This window comes from Canis lupus, chromosome 7 (assembly GCF_003254725.2).
Source record: "Canis lupus dingo isolate Sandy chromosome 7, ASM325472v2, whole genome shotgun sequence".
In the NCBI taxonomy this organism is placed as follows: Eukaryota; Metazoa; Chordata; class Mammalia; order Carnivora; family Canidae; genus Canis; species Canis lupus.
The window spans coordinates 9,458,886-9,482,440 of record NC_064249.1 but is presented as its reverse complement, the minus strand read 5'-3'; the positions used below and the strand labels follow the sequence as shown (position 1 = coordinate 9,482,440).

The 23,555-nt window shown below is 50.0% G+C and overlaps 1 protein-coding gene across 2 annotated transcripts in view; it reads right to left on the bottom strand.

The window, feature by feature from the left end:
• Positions 1–23,555, bottom strand: part of TRAF5 (TNF receptor associated factor 5) — a 47,620-nt gene that overhangs the window by 15,219 nt on the left and 8,846 nt on the right. For both annotated transcript variants that reach the window (XM_025429850.3, XM_035718748.2), the window contains exons 2-4: positions 4,927–5,145; positions 3,628–3,685; positions 892–993 (exon numbers count right to left, since the gene is read on the bottom strand). In XM_025429850.3, coding sequence (XP_025285635.1) covers positions 892–993; positions 3,628–3,685; positions 4,927–5,144 — 378 coding nt within the window. In that variant the 5' untranslated portion in view covers position 5,145. The remainder of the gene's footprint in view (positions 1–891; positions 994–3,627; positions 3,686–4,926; positions 5,146–23,555) is intronic.

Sequence of the window (23,555 nt, the reverse complement as noted above, 5' to 3'; positions counted from 1 at the left end):
CAGAAAAATCCTGGGGTTAATGAGGAAACCATATACATGTTTAGAAGCTTGGTGTCTGGGAGGTTTGGAGGCAAGGTGAAGAAAAGGCTGAATCACCTGAAATGTGCTCCAAAATGTGTGGGTGGAAGAGGAATATTTCAGCAGCCTCCAAGCCATTCTCTGGAAGCCAGAGATGCCTGCTTCTTATTCCTACACAGTGTGATCAAACCTGATATGGGCCTGCTGTGGCAAAGCCCCGTTGCTCCATTTCCAGTTTGGCACCGACCAAGCTTCCTGCTTCCCCAGCAGGATGGAAGAACCAGGTAGGGCAGTTTCATGTGAAAGTAACTCCCCTTCACTCCCCCTACACATCGTGTGTTTGCAGCTCGTACCAATGCTTCGCCTTTAAACCACATCCTAGTTCTGTGTTGGTCTGCAATTATATGCCTCAGATCATAAGCTAAGAGGCCAGGACCCATAGCTGCTGGGAAACACCCACCCACCACCCGCCAATACTTTCGGGCAGGGACCCTTGCAATCGTGTCTTTCTGCAGCCTGCCCTGGCTCCCACCCTAGGGACCCCAAATCCTTCACAGTTCCCCACAAATGACATGTCCTTTTGCCCCGCATGTCCCACATCTTCTCTTTTGGATCACTGACCCCTAACCCACAATTTGGGTCTAATACATATAGTATGGCCCTCATGCGTTCCATACAAAATGGACCTATTCACGCGCACCTTAGCCCTTGGTGTGCTGTACTGTAGCCAAATATATTGCTAGACAGGAGTTCTCTGAGGGCAACCCAATGAACCCCCCATCACGCCTAGCCCTGTAATTGTCCCACAAAGGTGTTCAATACACGTCACTGGAAAAATGGCAAAGGGAAATATTGGTTATGAGTAATACCGACCTGGTATCGTCCCAGAATAATCTTGGCATTACATCCAGGAGCATTTTTGCAATACACGTATAAATTGAGGACTTCCCTTTTGCAGCAATTGTCCTTAAACACCTAAAAGAGAAACAAAATAGGTCTCCTACACGCCACAGCCTCGGAGCAATGTGAATAAACTATTACCGATTTCGTCTTCAAATATAATCTCAAAAGTCAGGTGGAAACTTCCGACAGTGGTTGGAATGGAAACATCAGATTCAGCACCATAAAAGAAAAGGCCTTCTCAGATACATATTTCCGACAGGCCACTAAACACACAAGTCAGGAAATTCAGTGCTCAGTGCTGTAGGCTGCAGGAGAATCTCGTGGTGCACTTGACCTCATAGGCTCAAAGGTCAGAAGGGAGGCTGTGGATGAAGGTGACGCTTTCAGCTTCCTGTCATAGTGTAAAGTTTGTATTAGTCATCAGGTAGTGTCACTGAAGCTGTGCTGACCTGCTATTTCAGCACACACCAGGGGTTGGCAAACTTTCTCCATAAAGGGTCACACAGTATTTTCAGCTTTGCAGGCTACTGTGCAACCTTTTCTTTTGCAACTTACTCAGCTCTGCTGTACACCATACTTAAACCAATGTACATGGCTATGTTCCAATAAAATGTTATTTACAGACACTGAAAGGTAAATTTCACATAATTTTCGCTTGTCACAAAACATTATTTACTTCTTGATTTTTAAAATAAGGGTCTTTTTTTGTTTTGAAATGGTTTAAAGACTCACAAGAAGTTGCAAAAATAGTACAGAGTTCCTATGTACCCTTCTTTGTATTTTTTTCCAATGATTTGTAAGAAAACCATTCTTAGCTCACAGGCCATACAAAAACAGGTGGCGGGCTGGATTTGTCCCAACAAACCTCACGTTGTAGTACGCCAACCCCTGATCTAGTGGGTGAGGCACATACAAACACAGCACTGTTCTCTGAGAGGTGTTTGCAAAACACAACACAAGAGCATAGAGAAGGAGCATGTACATCAGACCAGGTGCTCAGGGAGCTTCCTGGAGGAGGTGACGCTTGAACATCCTGTAATAGAATTGTAAAGGAAGAAAACTGAGCTTAAAAGGAAGTTTTAAGGGAGGGGTGCTCGAGTGGCTCAGTCAGCTGTGTCTGGCTTTTGATTTTGGCTCAGGTCTTGATCTCAGGCTCATGAAATCAAGCCTCATGTTGGGCTATGCTGAGCGTGGAGCCTGCTTAAGATTCTCTCTCTGCCTCTGTCCCTCCCCCATCGCTAAAAAGAGAAGAAAAAAAAAACCCACAAAAGTTTTAAGGGAGAAAATCTTCAGGTTAGGTAACAGTTTCTTAGATGCAACATTAAAAGAACAAGGAACCTAAACAAACAGACAAGTAAGACCTCATCAAAACGGAAAGCTTTCATGCTTCAAAGGACACCACCAAGAGAGAGAAAAGACAACCCACAGGGGGTGCCTGGGTGACTCAGTTGGTTAAGTGTCAGCCTTCAGCTCAGGTCATGATCCTGGGGTCCTGGGATCAAGCCCCGGCTCAGGCTCTCGGCTCAGTGGGGACCTGCTTCTCCCTCTCCCTCTGCATCTCCCTGCTCCTTCTCTCTCTCTTGCTGATACACTCTCTCAAATAAATGAAACCTTAAAAAAAAAAAAAAAGACAACCCACAGAATGGGAAGAAAATATTTGTAAATCATATATCTGGTAAGAGCCTTGTATCTAGACTATATAAAGAACTCTTAAAACTCAAGAATAAGAAACCAATAATACACTTAAAAATGGGCAAAGAAACTGAATAGGCATGTCTACCAGAAGACATACAAATGCACAAACACATGAAAAGATGCTCCATATCATTAATCATTAGAGAAACGCAAATCGAAACAGGTGCCCACTGGAAAGAGTATAATAAAAAAGATGGACAGTAACAGCTTTTGACAAGGATCTAAAGACATTAGAACTCTCATACCCTGCTGGTTGGAATGTAAAAGGGTGCAGCTGCTTTGGAAAACAGTCTGACAGTTCCTCAGAATGTTACACCTAGAGTTCCCATTATGACCCTAAATAGAATTATGTGACCCAGTAATCCCACTCCTAGGTGTATACCCAAGAAATACGTACACTATACAAATAAAATTTATGGCATATGAGTTATATATCAATAAAGCTATTGTTAGACATAATAATAATAGAAGGAAGTTTTAGGAATTGACTAGAGGAGAAAGTGAATTCCAAGAAACAGGGTGTTTCAATTCTCCAAGCAATTCAGCATACCTGGAGCCAGTGTAGTAAGGGGGTAAGAAGAGAGCAGAGTAGAAATTTAGGGGGTGGGGGTCAATAAAGACCCAAACAAGACTCTGAAACAGTGGTAGGTGTGGGATTTGACCTGACCCCACAGCAGAGGAGTGTGGACTCTAAGAAAGGCCCCCTCTCCCACTCTACTGCTCCAACCTCTATGTCCAATTCGATTCAGGCACTGGCTTCTCCATCACCCAGACAGCTCCTAAACAAAGGGGTGATTTTCTTTTTTCTTTTTTTTTTTTTAAAGATTTTATTTATTTATTCATGAGGGATACAGAGAGAGGCAGAGACATAGGCAGAGGGAAAGAAAGGTAGGCTCCTCACAGGGAGCCTGATGCAGGACTCGATCCCAGGACCCCAGGATCACACCCTGAGCCGAAGGCCGATGCTCAACCACGGAGCCACCCAGGTGCCCCAAGTGGTGACTTTCTTACCTCCTGAGATTTGATAACCTCCTTATCTACAGGGCAGAGTGGGACTGCATTTAATTCTCTGGAGAGAAAAATAAAAATAGAGCCAAATTAAGAGTTGACCTTAACAGCTCTTCAAGAGCAGCCCCAGGGCCCCAGCCATGCTTGACCCTTTGGAGTCACCTTCCCCACACGCACACCTCAACAGTCCAGACTCTGTCTTCCCTCCTTCTGCTCCCTCCCCCAAGAAGAGCTGTCACCTCCCCCCGGCTGCTGAAATACTCCCACTCATTCCCCAGGACACAGGTCCAACAGTAAGTCCCCCAGACAGAGTCCATGTCCTCTGGCCGCCTTCTGCTAATTGCACTGTACCAGAACCCGTCTCCTCCACTAGACTGGAGTGTTCTGGAGGGCAGAGGCTGGGTCCTGTTCCACCCTGGACCTCTGGCTCTTCCTCTCTGTGCACCAGAGCTCAGTGTTAGCCAGGTGCCTGGAACACACACAGGCGCTGACAAACCCACGAATGAATGAGAACGTGCCGTCATAACCCCCCTTCCAAGCTTGGTGGGAAACGGCTTCTTGCTGTGCTACATCAGCCCCCCAGAGCCCGCTTCCACGACTCTCCTGGGCTCCTCCTTCCGAACGGCATGACCCAGGCGCAGCCCCGGCAGCACACAGCACCCATCGCGGGTGAGGTCCCTCTCCCGACATGATGCCACCTGTGCCTCAGGGCAAGGCAAAGTCAGAGCGACCACCACAAGGCCCCCTGTGACTGCAGGCCCTTCCCAACACAAACTTGGCACCCACGTGGGGTCTACATTTTAAGCAAAGGTGTGACCCTCAGGAGCAACAAGCAACCAGCATTCCTGGCTCAGCACACTGCACACCTGGAGCCCACAGAACGCTGCACGTTCAGGACACTCTGATCGTTTGTATTTATTATTTTTTTAAAGTTACTTTTTTAAAAAAGATTTTATTTATTCATGAGACACAGAGAGAGGCAGAGACACAAGCAGAGGGAGAAGCAGGGAGCCCGACGTGGGCCTCGATCCCAGGTCTCCAGGATCACGCCCTGGGCCAAATGCAGCGCTAACCTGCTGGGCCACCCGGGCTGCCCCTCCGATCGTTTTTTAAAAAGGAGGTGAAAGGCAACTGTGGGCAAGCAGTGGCGAGACATAAAAACTGAAGGTGATTTCTGGGGCTCCGGGAGAAGGGCTCTGGGGGAGCCCCTGCGCGCCTCTGTGGTTCCGTGGCCAGCCACAGCAATTCCAACAGCTGCCCGGACACCCAGGTCCCGGGGACGCCCCCCTCCCCGCCCCTCACCTCAAGGACAGGATGCAGTGCTGGCAGAAGCGGTGCCCACACCCCGTCTGGTGGGGGTTGTGAAGCACCGAGTGGCACAAGGCACATTTGTAGCGCTCTTCCAGTGGCTCCACGAACCGGTACTCCGTGTGGGGCTCAAAGTCCAAGGAGATGGAGTTGCTGGAGTTCTGGCGGATGAAACCACAGGGGACACCTCCTTGGTCCTCGGAATAAGCCATTCTGGGGAGGGGGGTAGCAAAGGAAAATTCAGTGTGCAGATACCCAAACCACCACAGCCATCAGGGGCTCTAAGGATCTGCATCCCGATTAAGGAGCATCACCCACCTGGTCATTCTGCTAGGACGTTGTAACGACCTCCGGCCACTGGAGGGCGCCCGCCCAGGGGAGTTAGTTTTCGGTGGTCGGCCAGAGGCCAGAGAAGGCTTCTAGCAAGAATTTATGAGGCTTCGGACCTTTGTCCATCAGCCTTTTACGGGATGCTAGGTAATCCTGGGAGTTTGGCCACATGCTTGGAGCAAACACAGCCACGTGTTAAGTGCATTCTAAGCAGACCCTGGTGAGGAAGTTTCCTTCCACTCAGTTGCAAGAACCGAAACAAACACTTGTTAACGTTTTCCAGAAGCAAGCACCTTGCATATCATTTCTTGCAATATAGGTACATACTTCACCGCCACCGAGCCGCATCGTTTCTCACCCAACCTAAATAAGTGCATTAAACTGTGTTCCCCTCCGATCCATTCTCCTTTTTCTAGCCGGGGTAACATTTTTCAAAACACAAGTGTGATTGAAGGTTACCTCCTCGCATCATGCAGTGGCTTCCCAGGCTCTTAGGGGAGAGTCCACAGTGCTAAGAGCTCCAAGGCTGCATCCTCTCCACCCAGCAGCATCCTGGACCTCTCCTCCCCTTGCTTTCTGCACTCGAGCAATACAGGCTTTTTATGCGTCTAATACATCAAGCTGTCTCCTGCCACAGGGCCTTTGCATAAGCTATTGCCTCTACCGAGAATGCTTCCCCTCTCCCAGGCTTTTTCACTTCACATTCGTGCTTCAAATTTCAAGTGTCATATCCTCAGGTAAGTCTTTATTCTCCACTCCACTTCCTCTTCCCCCGCTGAACAGCAGAACACCCACTCATGTCTATGAAGCACGTATGGCGTCCGGGGAGTGGCTGAGGGATAATGGGCCACCCAAGGAAGTGGGGGGTAGGGGAGTGACGTTTCACTCTATCATCCTTTCGAATTTTTGAACATGAATATATTACCTAACTCAAAAATAAACAAGTGTACAAAACCAAACACTAAACATCCACTGTTGTATCTATCATAGAACCAGGTTCTGAAATTCAGAGCAACATTTAATTTTAAATTAGACATGCATTTGTGTGAGTAGCTGATTTATATCAGTGCTCTTCAAAAACACACAGATCACATCCGGTCTTACTCATCGGTACAGCTCCAGCCCTGAGCACTGAGCCAGATGTGGAGAACAAATCAACTACTTGTTGAATTAATATTGTTGAATGGACTCTGACAAACCTTCAACAGGACGGCCCTAACTAGTGTTGCCTTCTAACACAGTGATCCTTCAACTTTATAAGGAAGGACTTCCCCCGGGGCACCTGGGTGGCTCAGTGGTTGAGCGTCTGCCTTCAGCTCAGGTTGGGATCCTGGGGTCCTTGGATCGAGTCCTGCATCAGGCTCCCTGTGGGGCACCTGCTTTTCTCTCTGCCGATGTCTCTGCTTCTCTCTATGTGTCTCTCATAAATAAATAAAATCTTTAAAAAAAAAAAAAAAGGAAGGTGTTTCTCCATCTTTGAAGTCTGATGACAAGTCTAGACTTTCTTGCACAGACACCTGATCGCTGGACCCTTATGGATCTGCTGAACCCAGCCCTGCCTCCCCAGGAGGGATGCTCTGACTTTTGGCACAGTGCCAGCAGTGGTGCTTTGAGGGTGTCTGGCAAGGCTGGGAGGCAATCAAGGGTGGCACCTGGGGGTGACATCTTTCCACGTGGCGAGGGAACAGGAAGGCTTGGCCTTCAGGCTTGCTTGCTCTGGCTTGCTCTTGGGATCCCTCAAGACTGTCCTGCAGCTGATGAGGTCAACTGGGCCAGAGAGCAGCTGCGTGGCCTGACAGTGAAGGCCAGAGATGGGCGCCATCCGGCAGCCAGCCCTGCTCAAGTCAGCTGCTGGCCTCACCCAGAGCTGGAGCCAGCTCAGTCTGGGGTGTGCCCTGTGAGAATGGAGCAGAGAAAGCAACTGGCCTTTCTCAGTAGATAAGGCTGTTCTCTCAACAGAGAGAACTCTGGAGGAGCCCTGCAGGACAGGGCTTTTTGTTTTTGTTTTAATCCTGGGGTTTGAGACCAAAGCCCCACCTCTTCCTTTCTGCATATGCTTCCTGCAGAGCTTCAAGGGTGGTAGGTGAACTGTAGGAGATGTGACTGTTCCCCTTTTTACTAGGTTTACTCTTGAGATTTAACAAGTCTTAATTATGATGATGAAACTATTAAACTCCCAGAAGACAACATGGGAGAAAATCTAGATGATCTGGGGTATGGCAATAACTTCTTAGAGATAACAACCAAAGGCACAAACCATAAAATAAAGAATTCATAAACTGGACTTCATTAAAATTAAAAATTTCAGCTATGCAAAAGACATGGTCAAGAGAAGGAGAAAATAAGCCACAGAGTGGGGGAAAATATTTTCAAAAGGCACATCTGATAAAGGACTGTTATTCAAAATACACCTCACCAGAGGAGACAGGCAGAGGGCACACAAGCATATGAAAAGGTCCTCCACATCATATGTTGTCAGCAAAATACAAATAAGAACGAGATACCACTATTCACCTACTAGAATGGCCCAGATCCCCAACCCTGACGATCCCAGATATTGGTAAGGATGTGAAGGGGCAGGAGTCCTCACTCACCGTGGGGGTGGGGGAAGGGGAGTGGGAATACAACACGTGGGAAGCCAGCCTGGCAGTTTCTTATTAGACATTTCTTACCATCTGGCAATCCTTCCTCGGTATTTACCCACGGGAGACCTATGTCCACATAAAACCCCGCACACAGATGTTTATAGGAGCTTTATTCATAACTGCCCAAACTTAGGAGCCACTGAGATGTCCAACAGTGGGTGAATGGATAAACTGTGGGTACATCCAGACAGTAGGGTATCCTTCAGCACTAATAAGAAATGAGCTATGGAGCCACGAAAAGGCGTGGAGGGATCTGAAATGCATATTAGTTGTGAAAGAAGCCAATCTGAAGAGCCTGCATACTGTACGGTTCCAACTAGAAGATATTCTGGAAAAGACAAAATTATGGAGGCAGTCAAAAGATTAGTGGTTGCCAGGAGTCAGGATGGAGGTGGGGAGAGATGAATAGGCGGCACACAGAGGACTTTTAGGGCAGTGAAAATACTTGGTATGATACTCTAATGGTAGGTACATGTCATTACACATTTGTCCTAAAACAACACTTTCTCTGTCTAAAGACAGATCCTCCAAAACAAACTCAATTATTATCAACCACCTCTCCAGGAGTCTCATCACCAGAAAAGAGTGACTAATCACAGAAGAAACTAGAAGGTGATACCCAGACAAACTTGGTTACAAACTATCACATCTCCCACCTAATCTACTAAGGGCCCATTTATCTCTCCTAAAAATAATTCACTCTCCCCTAAGAGGCCTACTTCCCTCTCCCCTTCTCCCCTTTGCCTCTTAGCATGGTGTTCAAGCCTGAATCCCAAGCCACCTCAGAGAGCTACTCATTTTTCCCTGGGTATCTCCCATGCATACACGAGTTATATATGTTAATAACTTTCTGTTTGTTTTTCCTCTTGCTAATCTGTCATTTATCACAGGGGTCTCGGCGAAGAACTCAGAAGAGTAGAGGGGAAGTTCTTTGTCCTCCCCTACGCAATGTAGGTTCATCAGCTGGGACAAACATACCTCTCTGGGGGTGGGGGATGTTGATCGTGGCAGAGGCCATGCATGTGTGAGGGTCTGTGGGAAATCTCTGTACCTTCTGCTCAATTTTGCTGTGAGTCTAAAACCACTCTAAAAAATAAAAAAAAATTGAGGACACGATTTTTGCTTATGTGGGTTATAGCATCAGTATTTATCAATTTGAGATTAACACTGAGGAGTTTAGGGGTGCCTGGGTGGCGCAGTTGGTTAAGCATTCTACTTCGGTTTTGGCTCAGGTCATGATCTCAGGGTTGTGGGATTGCAGCGGGCTTTGTGCTCAGCGTGGAGTCTGCTTGGGATTCTCTCCCTCTGCTCCTTTTGCTCATGCACATGCTCTCTCTCTCTCTTCCTCTCTCTCAAATAAATAAATCCCTTAAAAATCTAAGGGCTTTAATAAATATATTTATTTATTAATTCATTTTAAGATAATAAGGAGCCAGGGATCCCTGGGTGGCTCAGCGGTTTAGCGCCTGCCTTTGGCCCAGGGTGTGATCCTGGAGTCCCGGGATCGAGTCCCACATCGGGCTCCCAACATGGAGCCTGCTTCTCCCTCTGCCTGTGTCTCTGCCTCTCTCTCTCTATCATGAATAAATAAATAAATAAATAAATAAATAAATAAATAAATAAATATTTAAAAAAAATAATAAGGAGCCAATTATATGTTAACATAAATAGCATTTTTATTTAAAAAATAGCCATTTTCCAAAATGAAAAAAATGAGTGAGAAGAGTAGCATTGTTTTTACATTTTTCGCACACCTTCTTGGGCTTTATAGAAGACAGGCAGGTTCTCGAGGCTGATACTCCCACACACAGAATTTGTTACAGTATCACACATCACTTAACTTTCGGGAAGCACCACTGTCTGCTCAGGAAAGGAGAGCATAAAAGGCAAAGGAGATCTTAGGAGTATTATGAAAATAGTTTGCCCATGCAGGTCCCCTGAAAGGGCTTCAGGGAGGTAAATTTGTACAATTTGCCAACTTCTGTGCCTGAACATACCTGAACTAAGTAAGAGCCTATTAGCTGCCTTCCTGGTAAGAGCTGCTCCAGCCCCCCGGCCCTCCAGCAGCACACTCTGGGAACCCCTGGGGGTGCTGTCCAGGACGCTTGTGACCCCCATGGCCTCCTTACATCGCTGAATGGCCTGCAGAGGCCTGAGGACCTGATGCCTCCTGACCCCCAACCTTTGTGTCTAGCCCAGCTGTGGGCAGCATGCACAAGTCATCTACTGACCTTGTTCACTCTCTTATCTGTTGTCTTGCCCAGTATTTGTGTTTATGAAATTGAGTTTTTATCTCATTAGATTTTTTTTAAACAAAATAAGCACTTATGTTCTGCAACACAATATGTACTTTAGATGTTTCAGGACAGTGTTCTTGTGTATAAACTGAACTGTGATCTCTCTCTCCCAGGGCAGGATCTGTGTCTTTCCTCTGAAGCTTCTTTGGGCCCATGATAAGCACCCCCAAATGGAATCAACTCAATCTGTTCACGGACATGAGAGAGTCCCAGTAATACGACCATAAAGGCTGCTGTTTCTTGGTCGAACAAACATATTTCTCTAATTAATTGAACATTTCCAGCTAGTACTCTGACATTCCCAGGCAGCTATTTAGTGGAAATAAATGAGTTCCATTTTATTGAAATTTTTCCCCTTTGGGTATAATAGCTTATGTAACAGGAAGAGCAAAAAGAGTTCAGTTCTTGCAAATAAGAAAAGAAAGTCATCAAAATTACTACGAGAGCTTGTATTTCTCCCTACTGCAGTGAACAGTGCCTTATTCCTGCCATTGATGGAACTCACAGTGAGGTCCTCTTGCAGAAAAGTTATGGACTTGAACCTAAAAAGATAAAAAAAATCACATACAATATGCTCTTCAAGCACTCTTACTGAGTTTCTTATCAACATCATTTTTTAGCTTTTAAATTGCTGCCTCTTTTCCTTGAGAATTTTCTAGGAATTCCAAAGGAAAGCTGTGGATGTCAGGATTTAAGTTCTTTCCTGACAAATTCCTTTGGATTCATTTTTGGGGAATACATAATGAACTGTCTAACATTCTGAAGCGACAAGAGTTTAGGTTTTAGTTACAGTAAAAAGGACACCTATCTAGCAGAATTCAGTTTCAGGTTTAAAAAAGAAAGGTAGGAAAAAAGAAAAAGAAAGAAAGAAAGGTAGATTGTCCGTATGTCCATACTACTTCCATAGGATCCCAAATACCTTGTTTAGATTAATGAAGATCTGGAGAACTTGGGAATGTTTTTATAAATGATTTTAAACTTTGGGTGTTTGGGGGAAAGATTTATTTATTTATTTTGAGAAAGAGAGAGACAGAGCAAGCAGGATGGGGGGGGGCAGAGGGAGTGAGAATCTCAAGGAGACTCCTTTGTCAAGTGTGGAGCCTGATCCTACAACCCTGATACCATGACCCAAGCCAAAAACCAAGAGTAGGAGGTTCAGCTGACTGAGCTACCTAGGCACCCCAATCACTTTATACTTTGTAAGACATAAGCCCAGGAACTATATGCTTCCAGAGTTTTCAAGATCTGATTCTTGGGAGTTACGAGTTACTGTGGATGAAACTCCTGAGTGAAAATGGCATGGTGGTGGTGGGGCGGGGGCTGGGTGGCTCAGTCGGTTAAGCATCTGCCTTGGGCTCCGATCCTGATCTCAGGGTCCTGGGATGGAGCCCCATGTCAGGCTCCCTGCTGAGCAGGGAGTCTGCTTCTCCTTCTCCCTCTACCCCTCCCTTCCCCTCCCCTCTTCTCGTGTGCTCTTTCTCTCCCTCAAGGAAAGAAAGAAAGAAAGAAAGAAAGAAAGAAAGAAAGAAAGAAAGAAGAAAGAAGAAAGAAAGAAAAAATGGCACAGGGCCAGAGACCTGAGCTCCATCCATCCCTGCTCTGCAGCTCACCAGCTATGCAACCCTAAACAAGACACCCCCACACTTCCCTCGTTTGTCTATCCCCGCACGGACTCAGCATGCACATGTCCTGGACTGGGTCCCAAGACTGCAGAGATCTATGATACTACATCTGCCACAGAGAGCCTCCAAGTCACGCAGAGGCAATCAGATCCAAGAATGAGGCGTTATAATGCCCTGGTTGCAAGCAGTACAAAAGAACTAAGCCCAGGGGAGGGGTAGCTAATGCTTTCCGAGGTGTCTGTGTTGACTTCCCAGAGAAGAAAACATCTCAGCTGGTCACGAAGAAAGTACCCCTTCTCCTTTCTAGATGAAAGAGATACAAGAATTTCCCCGAGAATATCACGAAAGTTCTGGAATGGTTAGTAATTAACTCTAGCTCAAGTGGAATTATGGGAACATGCCAGTCATTTGCTCGTTTGTTCTCAGATCCACTGTCTGCTCTCCTGCTCTGGTCTACATCACGAGGTGGGGTGAGGGTGGACCCCCACAAACTCTGTTTCCTGGGCTCCGTGGCTTCTGGCTGGGTTCAGCCAACAAGAGAACTGTCAAGAGACTGAAGGGTGGGCCGAAGGGAGAATCCAGAGTATTTGTCTCCCATGGATCTCCTCCATGGCTTTCCTCACCACCAGATGGCCCCTGGCTGTGTGGCCTAGCTCCTGCCAGGCCAGCTGAGGGTAATCCCCAGCTCCTAAGCTCTAGGGGGGGTGGAGGTGGGCCGCCTCCTGCCAGGACTCATCTCTGAGTTGCTTCACCCCGAATCTTCCTTTCAGCTTCCCAGCTTTGCCATCACCTGCGTAAGCCGATTTCTGTTTAAGGAATTCCTGTCAGAAACCACTAGAAAGGTCTCTGTGAGATGTAATGTGGAGAGAGGGGAGGAGCATCGCGTGAAGAGCCCTGAATGAATGCCACAGTCGGAAGTTCTAAATATTGCCCCATGGTTTTGGTAGTTTTAGGGATGCTAAACATTCAGGACAGGTCCACGCAGGGAGTTTAGGGAAGAGGCTAGTACCTGGACCCCATCCAGACCGAAGGAGGATGACAGTGGCCTGAGTCAAGGCAGGGGCAGAGAGAAGCCACGTTTGTGAGGCATCTCTGAGGTAAAATGCAGAGATTTAGAAATGGGTTCAGTGCAAGGGCTGAAGGACGGGACAGTGGAGGATGAATCCGAGGTTCGTCCGGAAGACTGATAATCGATGGCACCAATGGGAGAGGATGAAGGAGAGAAGGAAAGCAGCAAGGATGTGGGTAGGGGACATAACGAGGTTGGGGGTCCCTTAGTCTTAAGCGAGTGGAGGTGGGCCAGACAAGTGGACATCTAACATCTCTTCCAGAATAAATGATGCGGTTTCTAGGAGTGGCCACACTTCCTTTGTGGGATCAATAATTGTTTTTAAATTGCTCAGGGCATTATTATTATTATTATTATTTTTACTTTACAAATAATTCAGATGTCATTTTAGTGATGGCATTTGACATAATAGGTTTAGATCTGTGCTAAGGAAATAAGATCTGGAGAGAGAAGACATCCCAGAGAGACAGAGATGGGAAAATTCTCTGACGCCCGTATTGACGTCCGCCCTTCCCACGCACACCCGTGGCTACAGAGCAGCCCTTCCTTGCTTCCTACTTGGGATTTAACAGGTGCTGCTTCCCCCAAAGTAACCCCCCCTCAACCTTGTGTGACCCTGCACCCCTTACTAGGTCCAGGATCCCTCCTGCTAATGACTTCTAGGGTCCAGGGGCTCTTGGTTAAGGGTACAGAGGGGAGGGTTTGAGAGGCTTGCAGTGTTCCCCGGGGCTCCTTTGTAAGCAAGGATCCTGAGAGCGGCAGAGTCAGGAGAGACAGCTTTGTCTGATAGGTGGGACTTACAGGGCCGGGTGACAAGTCAGGGGCACAAAGGCTGACTATCCTGGGATAGTCCTTGCACTGTGGGCAATGGAGGGGCAGCCCTGCACTGGCCGATGAAAGTTACCAATCATAGGCTGGGCTTCTAGAAGGCAAACTTCCCATTTCTCAGCTCCATTCAGGCCTCTCCAGAAGCATAAGGAGCCAACTCCCTGACTGACACTCACATTCAGCAACAGGGGGGCAGGTGCTAGTAGGTTCTTCCCCAGACCCTCCCGAGAGCCTACAATCGGTTCTGGCCTGAAATCAAAGGGGGGGAGGGGGACACGGTTAGTGATGAGAAGTTAAAATGTTAACCCCAAGATGCAGTGACTCAAGAAGACTCTGGAATCTGTGCATGAGCTCAGCCAACCCCTCAGCATGTGCTCACCAGCTGGCCCTTGAATTCTGAGATTCTGCTCTTCTAGGGAGAACAGTTACTACCAGGAAAAAGGAGGAGGAGGAGGAGGAGGAGGAGGAGGAGGAGGAGGAGAAGGAGAAGAAGAAGGGATCCCTGGGTGGCGCAGTGGTTTGGCGCCTGCCTTTGGCCCAGGGCGCGATCCTGGAGACCCGGGATCGAATCCCACGTCGGGCTCCCGGTGCATGGAGCCTGCTTCTCCCTCTGCCTGTGTCTCTGCCTCTCTCTCTCTCTGTGACTATCATAAATAAATAAAAAAAATTAATAAAAAAAAAAAAGAGAAGGAGAAGAAGAAGAAAGAGGAGGAGGAGGAGAAAGAAGAAGAGGAAGAAGAAAGACACTCTAGGAGGTTATCCACATGGCCTGAGGGAGAAGGGACTTGCATTGACAGTGGTCACCAGAGCCTCTGTCTGCAATGGCCCAGAAAGAGCTTTCCTTGGAAGACGCAACCTCTCATGACAACGGCTAGGCCTCTGCTCCAACCCTTGACCTTCTCTTCCTCTCTAACGTTTCCAGAGCTTAACACAACAACAATACGTCAATATGTGACTTCTGAGCGAAACTGGTTTTATTTTCAATAACCTTTAACCATGTAGGTTAGACAAAGAGGAAGGGCCTTGGAAAAACGCAGAAGTAACGAGGCCATTTTCTATCAGGCGTAACGTGGGAGGGAGACCATGCAAAGGCCAGGTGACACCACGACAGCCAAGACAGTAGGTGACGACAGCCTCCCGACCTGCTGCCTGTCCACGGGATGGCTGACTTTGGCGTTGCACAGGCAAAGGTCTGGGGGTATTTTTTTCGTTCTTTCTTTTCCTTATCCTTTCTCGGGAGAGGGTTTTCTTGGATGCAGGACAAATGATGGGCGTAAGATTTTAATTCCTTTGAAGAGAAGTGTGATTTCTCTCCAAGCTGTCAGGAAACCCCTGGTTCCTCATTTTACTGGGAGGGCAGCAAAGCATGGCTGGTGAAGAACAGGGGGTTCCAGGGCGGAAGGGCATCCCTGCGCCCCCCCGGGGTGCCTGACCCACATGTACCCTGTGCCAGCTGCTTCCTCAACATCAATCGTGCTCACGGGGAAGCCTCAGAACCCAGCCTGAATCCACCTGGCTCCAAGTGATGCTGGAGCAGACCTTTCAGATTTGCTCTCTGCATTTAACCCCCCCATCCCCTCCAAAAAATTAGAAGGCTACTGATCTTCCCACATGAAAGCTTCCCCTCGAGGAAGCTTTGACTCCAGTCTCTCCCCACCAGCCTCAGTGCCAATCCTTTTCCAGCCCTCCCTGCTGTCCTGGGCCATCTCCTCGGCCAGCTCCTCAGGGAGGGGCTGTCCTCATCAGTATCCAGGTTCTCAGAGCCAGCCCCAGAGCACTGTCGGTGTTTCCTTAAATAGGGGAACTCTAGGATTACTGGGAGACCTCACTGGAAGGAGGGCCGTGAAGACACACTAGAGTAAATCTGAAGGAGGCGGGCAGATGCCAAGGGGATGATACGGAAAGATGTGAATGGCACCTAAGGGTTGGAATTGGCTATAGGTCAGGATTACACTCAGTGAGGCTATGTCTAGGCTCAGAGCCAGCTAATTTACCTACATGGTCTTGATTTTTTTTTTTGAAAGATTTTATTTATTCATGAGAGACACAGAGAGAGAGGCAGAGACACAGGCAGAGGGAGAAGCAGGCTCCCTGGGGGAGCCCATTGTGGGACTCGATCCCAGGACCCCAGGATCACACCCGGAACCAAAGGCAGATGCTCAACCACTGAGCCACCCAGGCGTCACTACATGGTCCTCATTTCAATCCCGACAGCAACCTTATGATCCCCAACTTGCTGAACGAGGAAACGTGGAGAGGTCCCATGGCCAGAAAGCAGTGGGGCCCACAGGCGATAAGGAGGTGCTGGGGTCCCTCTCTGCTTCTCCAAAGCCTGCTCAGAGGCAGTGTGGTACGGTGGCCACCCCCATGGACTCTGGAATCCACCTGCCTGGGCACAAATCCTGATTATATCCCTGAAGAGCTGTATGATGCCCAGCAAGTTACTCGGTCTCTACGCTTCTCAGTTTTTTTCAGCTAAAAAATATTGATAATGATAATCGTAGCTATCTCACAGAATCTCTGAAGATTAACTAAGCTAATACTATATGTCACGAGTCAGCCGGCCCTGCCACTTGCTTTTGTAAATAAAGTTCTACCAGAACACAGCCACGTTCATTTGTTTACATATCATCTATGGTTGGGGTTGTCTTTTTGTGTTTGTTGTTGTTGTTGTTATTTGTTTTTTGCCACCACAGCCAAGTTGAGCAGTTGTGCCACAGACCATACGGCCCAAAGCCTAAAATACTTCTTACTTGGTTCTTTACAGAACAAGTTTGCTCACCCTCCCTATGCATGAAGAGCTTCTAATGGGGGTACACAGGAAGTGCTATGAGGGCAATTATTATTATTAAGCATTTGCCCCAGAGCCCCTCCATCAATATCCTCCCACCCCGAGGATAACCTGACTGACGGCGGGGGCGGGGGCACTGTATCAGGCTCTGGGAGCCAGGAAAGAACAAGAGAGAGAGGGTTCAAGCCTACTCCCGTGGGGCTTGTACAGTCTCACGGAGGAGACAAGGGAGTGACAACAAAGGAGGCCGTTACAAACCGTGACAAATCCTCTAAAGGAAACGAACAGGGTGTGAAGATAGAGAAACAGAAGCAGCCTCTGTAGACAGGAAGGCCTCCTGGAGGGGGTGATACTTGAACAGCGAGGGGAGGATGAGCAGGAGCAAGGGTGAGGAGTAGCAGGACCGACGCTGCAGGCAGAGGGCAGCAAGGGTAGCGGCCAGTTCTGGGAAAGGCCTTGGCGTGTTTGAGAAACAGAGAGGAGGCCCGTGTTGCCTAATGTCAGGGACAAGAGGAAGGACTGGGGGAGGCAGGGAAGAAGCCAGATCACATGGGCCTGGTCGCCCACAGGAAAGTCTGGGTTTGTTCTGAGATCAAAGGAACGGGAAGCAGCACGGGTATTCAGGGAGCTAATGGCAGTGTCTGCCTTGGGGCTGAAGAGACCACACCGGATGCGGCACAGAGAGCGGATGGTGAGGGCCGGGGTGCGGGGCGCGCAGGGGAGAGCAGTCAGGACACAGTGCAGCCGTCGGGGAAGACGGCATGGACCTGGACTATGGTGGTGGCAGGGAAATGGAGCATCAACTGACTGCATATGACGTTTGGAGGCAGGGAGGACCGGAGGCTGATGCCCTGATGTCAGGATCAGGCCTCAACACCTACATGGAGGTGCTGCTGTCCACTGAGATGGGGAAGAATGAGGGCAACGAGAGGGGGAGGTTGGGAGTCATTTGGGACCATAGGGAGAGAGCCCAGGCCCTTTTCCTGAAGACACCCCTTCACGTAGGAGACCATGACCTTGGTCCCCCCTTCACCTCAGTGCAACCTCCCTAAATATTCCCCTTTAGCTTCCTGTGTCCTTTTTTTTTTTTTTTTTTCCCAGATGTTATTTATTTATTCATGAAAGACACACAGGGAGGCAGAGACACAGGCAGAGGGAGGAGCAGGCTCCCTGTGGGGACCCGGATGTGGGATTCCATCCCAGGACCCCGGGATCACACCCCGTGATCCCCGAGCCGAAGGCAGATGTCCAACCGAAGGCAGACGTCCAATCGCAGAGCCACCCCGGTGCCCCTTCCTCTGTCTTTTTCACGCTTGTATGTGTTTCCTCGCTCACTCGTTTGCTGGGACCGCACTTTGCTCTTTCTGCACCCCTATATTCCTACCCCCCATCCCCTGGCCGGCCCAAAGTGATGGCGATGAGTGGCAGTTCTGATCACTGAGTGGAGCCCTGCGAGCCCGCCCGCTGTCCCCTCCCCTACAGTCAGCACCCCCATTAAGGCTCGAGTCACACGACAGCCCTGTGGGTGGGCCCGGCCGACTCATCTTCACTCCTTATGCAGAAGTTGCACCTATTTCCGTGAATTCCCCAGATACCAGCCAGCCCCTCCCCAACACTGGGCGCTGCTCCCCCTCGTCGGAGACCCTTAACTAAGCTAACTGCTCTTCCTCCCCCCACAGCTGCCTTTCTCCTTTCTCGTTCTCCTCCTCACCTCACCCGATGCTTTATTCCGAATTCAGGGTTACACCGGACTCACCCCCACCAAAAGTTCATTCACTCGGGACGTCTGGTGGCCCAGTAGTTGGGCGTCTGCCTTCGGCTCAGGGCGTGATCCCGCGGTCCCAGGATGGGGTCCCATATCAGGCTCCTTGCATGGGGCCTGCTTCTCCCTCTGACTACGTCTCTGCCTCTCTCTCTGTGTTTCTCATGAATACATAAATAAAATCTTTAAAAAAAAAGTTCATTCACTCAATCACTTTTTGTAAATCCATCCTTTGCTGAGGGCCTGCTGTACACAGACACTGATGGGGAAAAGAGTGATGCAGCACTGAGGGGCTGGGGGTCTTCACGCCACCCCCTGCACCCCCCCATCACACTTCCTCCGACCAGCACCCCCAAGGGCCCCCTCCCCTCTCCCCCTCCCCCACCTTCCCTTCCTGGGTCCAGGTCAGTGCCTGCAGGCCTGCGTCCCCCTTAGGATCCCACAGGCACCTCCCTGCAGCCTTGCCTCCTCCCCCAGTTCTCTGTACCCTGCCCTTGAATAAGCTGGGGAGCCCAAATCATCTGGGTGTTGGGGGGGAGGGGGGTGCCCTAGGGAGTTTGGAAAAGCGTATTATATTAGTTCAACGACCTAAACTGTAATCACACAAGCAGACTTGCCAATTAGCCTGCCCTAAATCACGGCCCTCCTGCCCTTTATGTGGCATTTAGTACTTCCTCCTTGAAACCCCCTGAGCCCTTGGCCGTGGGGACACTGTGCTGTGTGGTCTTCTCCCCGCCCTGACCACGCTTCTGCAGGGCTCCCTGCGGGACTCCCCTGAGTCTGGGTCAGCCTCTGTCCCTCATTCCTGCCAAACTCCCACCCCTCCTCCTGGGAAAGGCCGCCGCATCCCAACCAGACTTCTTTCCAAATGTGGGTGGGAGTCCCTACTTCATGGCATCCTGGGGCGTCATTGCAGCCTTACGGTCTTCTCGCCCTCTCCCTTCCCAACCATCCTGTCTTCTCCCATACACAGGGAGACAAGGAGCCCAGGGGCCCAGCTGGTGGAGCCACGTGGCAGCTTGGATGCACAGCCAACAGACAAGGGGTTGAGACCAGGCTCGCAATTCAAAAGCCTTGGCCCGGGCCCACCCTCCCTGGCCTATGGGTGCTCCAGGGAAAGGGGAGAGGCCTGAGACCTCCTAGACAGGATACAGCACAGACGTGGCAGGTGGATTCAGAAGTCTCGGCCTGACCTTTTGGTGGCTTTTAGCTACCAAAGGCCAACATCACTCTAGCTGTGCCCCGTCTCTCCCACAGGCTCATGCACAGCTGCCTCTGTGCTAGGGTCACAGCTCCAAAGCTGACCACAGACGTGGACACACTACTGCCCACTGCCTCAGAGCCGGGAGAGGCTGTGGCTGGGCCACGGGTCAATGTTGTGCGAGAGGCAGACAGAGCAATCCACTCCTGACCAGCGGCGAGGCCAGCTCTGGCCCCGGGCCCAGGGAGGAAGTGGATGGGACCCGAGGTGACCCTCTCATGCCAGCTCTGTACTGTGGCAGTATACAGCCTAGAAGCTTCCTGAGGTCTGCTACTCCAGGTGTACCGCAGATGCCCAGGCCACACCTGGGTGGGCATCCTAGAGTCCCCCTCACCCAATGCTGTAGCCCCTCACACAACCCTGGACGTCGGGTTCTTGGGATCAGGACGGCAGAAGAGGGAGAGAAGGAAGGGAGCATGGGGGGGGGGGGTGTCCCAAGAGAAAGAGAAAGAATTTGAAAAAATGGCTTCCCCCCCCAACAACTGAGCCAGTCAACTGTGAGAGGGCTTAGGGGATCGGCTAGCCAAGGGTGTCGCAGCTTTTTAAAAAACTGAAACTCATCAAACCAAATCTCACGCAGAAACATCAGTAAATAAAAATGTGTACGGGGGCACTATTTTGGTTGCAGCAAGGCCTGTTGGGTTTCCTCCGATCTATAGCCCTCCGACAACTTTTTTGGGTAATCTTAGGGGTTCCACGATTTGATGTTTTTCAAGATAATCATCATAACACTACCACTTACACACACCAGTACTTAGCTGTTTCTATTTTTACATACAACATCGTACCCAGTCCTCACACGAACCCTGTGGCAATATTAGCATCGTCACCTCTCGGATGAAGTACCCGGGGCCTGAGCTGTCAAACAACTTGCCCCAAATCGCGCACAGCTAGCACGTGGTGGAGCAGGAATGTCACTCCAGGCTTCCTGACTCCAAATCCAGTGCTCTTCACCCTGTGTCATGGCCAGAGGAAAATGTACCAACACCCCACCCGACCCCAAGACGGAGGTCTGGGTGAGAGGCAGCACAGCTGGGAGACCAGCTCTGGAGTCAGGCGCCGCTGGTTCAGTCCCTTACCTGTGTCATCTCATCTTCATCCAGAACATTGGACAATAATAGTACCTGCCTCTAAGGCTTGGAGTGAAGATCAAATGTGTAATTCACACAGTGCCTGACACATCAATAAGCACTTAATATCCACGCATGTCCACCCTTCACTCCTTAGTCAGCATTTATTCAGCGCCTGCTGTATGCAGAACACTTGCCTCATTCTACTGTGTGTATGTGTGTGGGGGGGGGGATCCCAAGTTGCCAGACAGTTCCCGTTCCCAGACAGTTCAGTCCGGGTGGGGACCATGCCTATCTACAAAATACAAACGTATGCCCTCGAGTATGCCCTGGAGCATGATAAAGGTGCTGGCTGGGACACCTTACCCCAGAGAAGCAGACCTCTGTTTGGGGAGCCTACTTGTTGCAATATTGTAGCCCACCCTATGGAGGTATTTCAGAATTGGGATCTCTTGGTATAGGTAGAAGTCGGCTTGGGTTTTTTTTTTTAATTTTATTTATTTATTCATGAGAGTAATAATGTGTGTGAGAGAGAGGCAGAGACTAGAAGGAAAAGCAGGCTCCATGCAGGGAGCCTGGCGTGGGACTCAATCCGGGGTCTCAAGAATCAGGCCCTGGGCTGAAGGCAGCGCTAAACTGCTGTGCCACCTGGGCTGCCCCTAGAAGTCTGCTTGTTAAGCAAGTTTCTGGGCAGGATTCTATAGCAGGTTACCATGTGAGAAGCACAGAGCTAGACCATTGGGCCAGCTCTCAGATCCCTCCTCCTCCTCCCCCCCCCTCCTCCTTCTCCCCCTTCCCCCCCTCCCCTGTCCTCCTCCTCCTCCTCCCCACCAGTTGCTCCTCATTTCCCCATGGTTCAGAGGCCCCAGGCTGGTGCTGGACCTCTTTTGTGTGTCTCCATTCTCATTCTCCTGGTGTGCTCACCTTGGCTCCTGCCTTAGATGCCATCCGTGGCTGACAGCGCCCCGACGTCTATCTGCAGTCTGGACCTCTCTTCATTCCAACTGCCTGGCCCACACCTCCATGTTCGTTCACCAGGCACCTCAATAGCAACACAGCCAACCCCGCCCGACCTGCTCCTCCCACAGCCTTCCTCCACCTCAGGAAAATGGTGCCACCAATCACCCTACTATTTGGACCAAAACTTTGGAGTCACTCTTGGCTCTGCTTACTGTGTACCCCACAACACAAATCCTCCCAGCTCTTCTTCCAGATATCTCAAACTGCTGCTCCCCACTTTCAGCACAGCCACTCTGCTCTAAGCTGGCATCATCCCCCCACTGGAAACAGCGTGAATCTCTTAGCTGGCCTCCTGCCTCTGCCCTTCCCTGTACGGCCCACCCACACCCCAGCAGCCAGAGCCATCCTTTTAAAAACAGAAGTCAGATATGCCACTCGTCTGCTCCAACGGCCTCATCCCTCAGGGTTAAAGCCGCTGTCCTTGGGAGTCCTACAGGGTCTGGCCTGTCCTCATTTTCTAGCACTCTCCTCCTGGTCACACATCCCAGCCACACTGGCCTCGCTTCTTCTTGACGAGTACAAGCGCCTTTACGTGCTTCTGTTCCCCTGATGCCTGAACGGCTTGTTCCCACCCTTCAGGTACCTGCTCAAACGCTACGTCACAAGTGAGGCCTTCACTTGGAAACACAACATCCCGACTGAGGTGTTTTCCTCCAAAGCACCCGCCACCATCAGGCATGTTATAGGTTGACCTCTTTACTGCCTATCTTCCCCGGCCAGAATACAACCTCCGGGACGGCAGAGGGGTTCCTTCTGTTTCCTGGGGTACCGACACTTGGAACCGTGCACATGAGAGGTACGCCATAGAGGCTTACAGAAAGACTGAAGGGCTCCCTTAGGACACTCTTCTGCAGAAAGTGGGGAAGCTTCTTTCCCACCTAGCCTGCTTCCCGGGGCCTAAACCTTCTCACCTCAACTGTTAAGTCCTGAAATCCCACCAGGTCCAGCTGGACAGGGTGGCTGCCTCGGGGAGGGGTAGTCAGCGTCAGGAGGGGAGGGTCTAGCCACACAGGGCTGGCAACACCAAGTTTGAGCCCCGCTCCTTACTCCCCGCTAACTGCAAACTAGCCCCTGGTGAGGTGTCACGGAGGGACCCAGGTACCTGGGAAGGAGGGGAGAATGCTGAGAAGGATTTGGAAAGGTAGACAGGCCGACAATTCAATCAATTAACATGCATGAGGCCCTCACCTACGAGCCTCACAAGGTGCTAGAGAGCCGAAATCACGTTTGCTGGGGTTCCTTTTCTGGAGGCTTCATCATGCGGACAGGTAACAGAGTTTGAGGCCAGGTTTTCCTTTTCAGCTTATTCTCTTGTTTTCAGTATCTCTTTCAAACCTTTCTCTTTTCCACAAACCTTGATCATGCCCCAGCTCCCCCCCCTCCAACCCCCCTCATCAACCACTCCCCCCCTCCGCCGTCTCACCCAGAAACTTCACTTCCTACTGCACAGAAAAAAATAGAAATCTTCAGACCAGAACGACCTCCACTTCCTGCCACCAGACCTGCGTGTCTCCCTGTGCAGGGCCCTGCTCTGCTCTCTCCCTCCCAGGGCGTGTTAGAGGGGACCTGAATCAGGCCAACCTCTCCACCTGTCCTGAGCTCCTGCCTTCTGGGGGGCTTCCCATCCCTCGTCACTCACCCCACCGTCCTCATCGCCAACCTCTCCCTGTCAGCTGGCTCCTTCCCACTGAGCCTTCACACAGGTCCCTCCAGAGATGAAAGCAAAGCTAAAAATCCTCACTCGCACATTTCTCGAAAGTTCGAGCTCTCTCCTTCCTCTCACGGCCACTTCTTCGTTCACCCTCACCCTCACGCAGTGGAGGGAGTGTCTCCATGGGCGTCTCTTCAACCCAGTCCTCAGCCGGCATGGGCCTGGCTCACCCCCACACCCCTTCCCCACACCACCCAAAGCAGCGATGGCCGGGTCA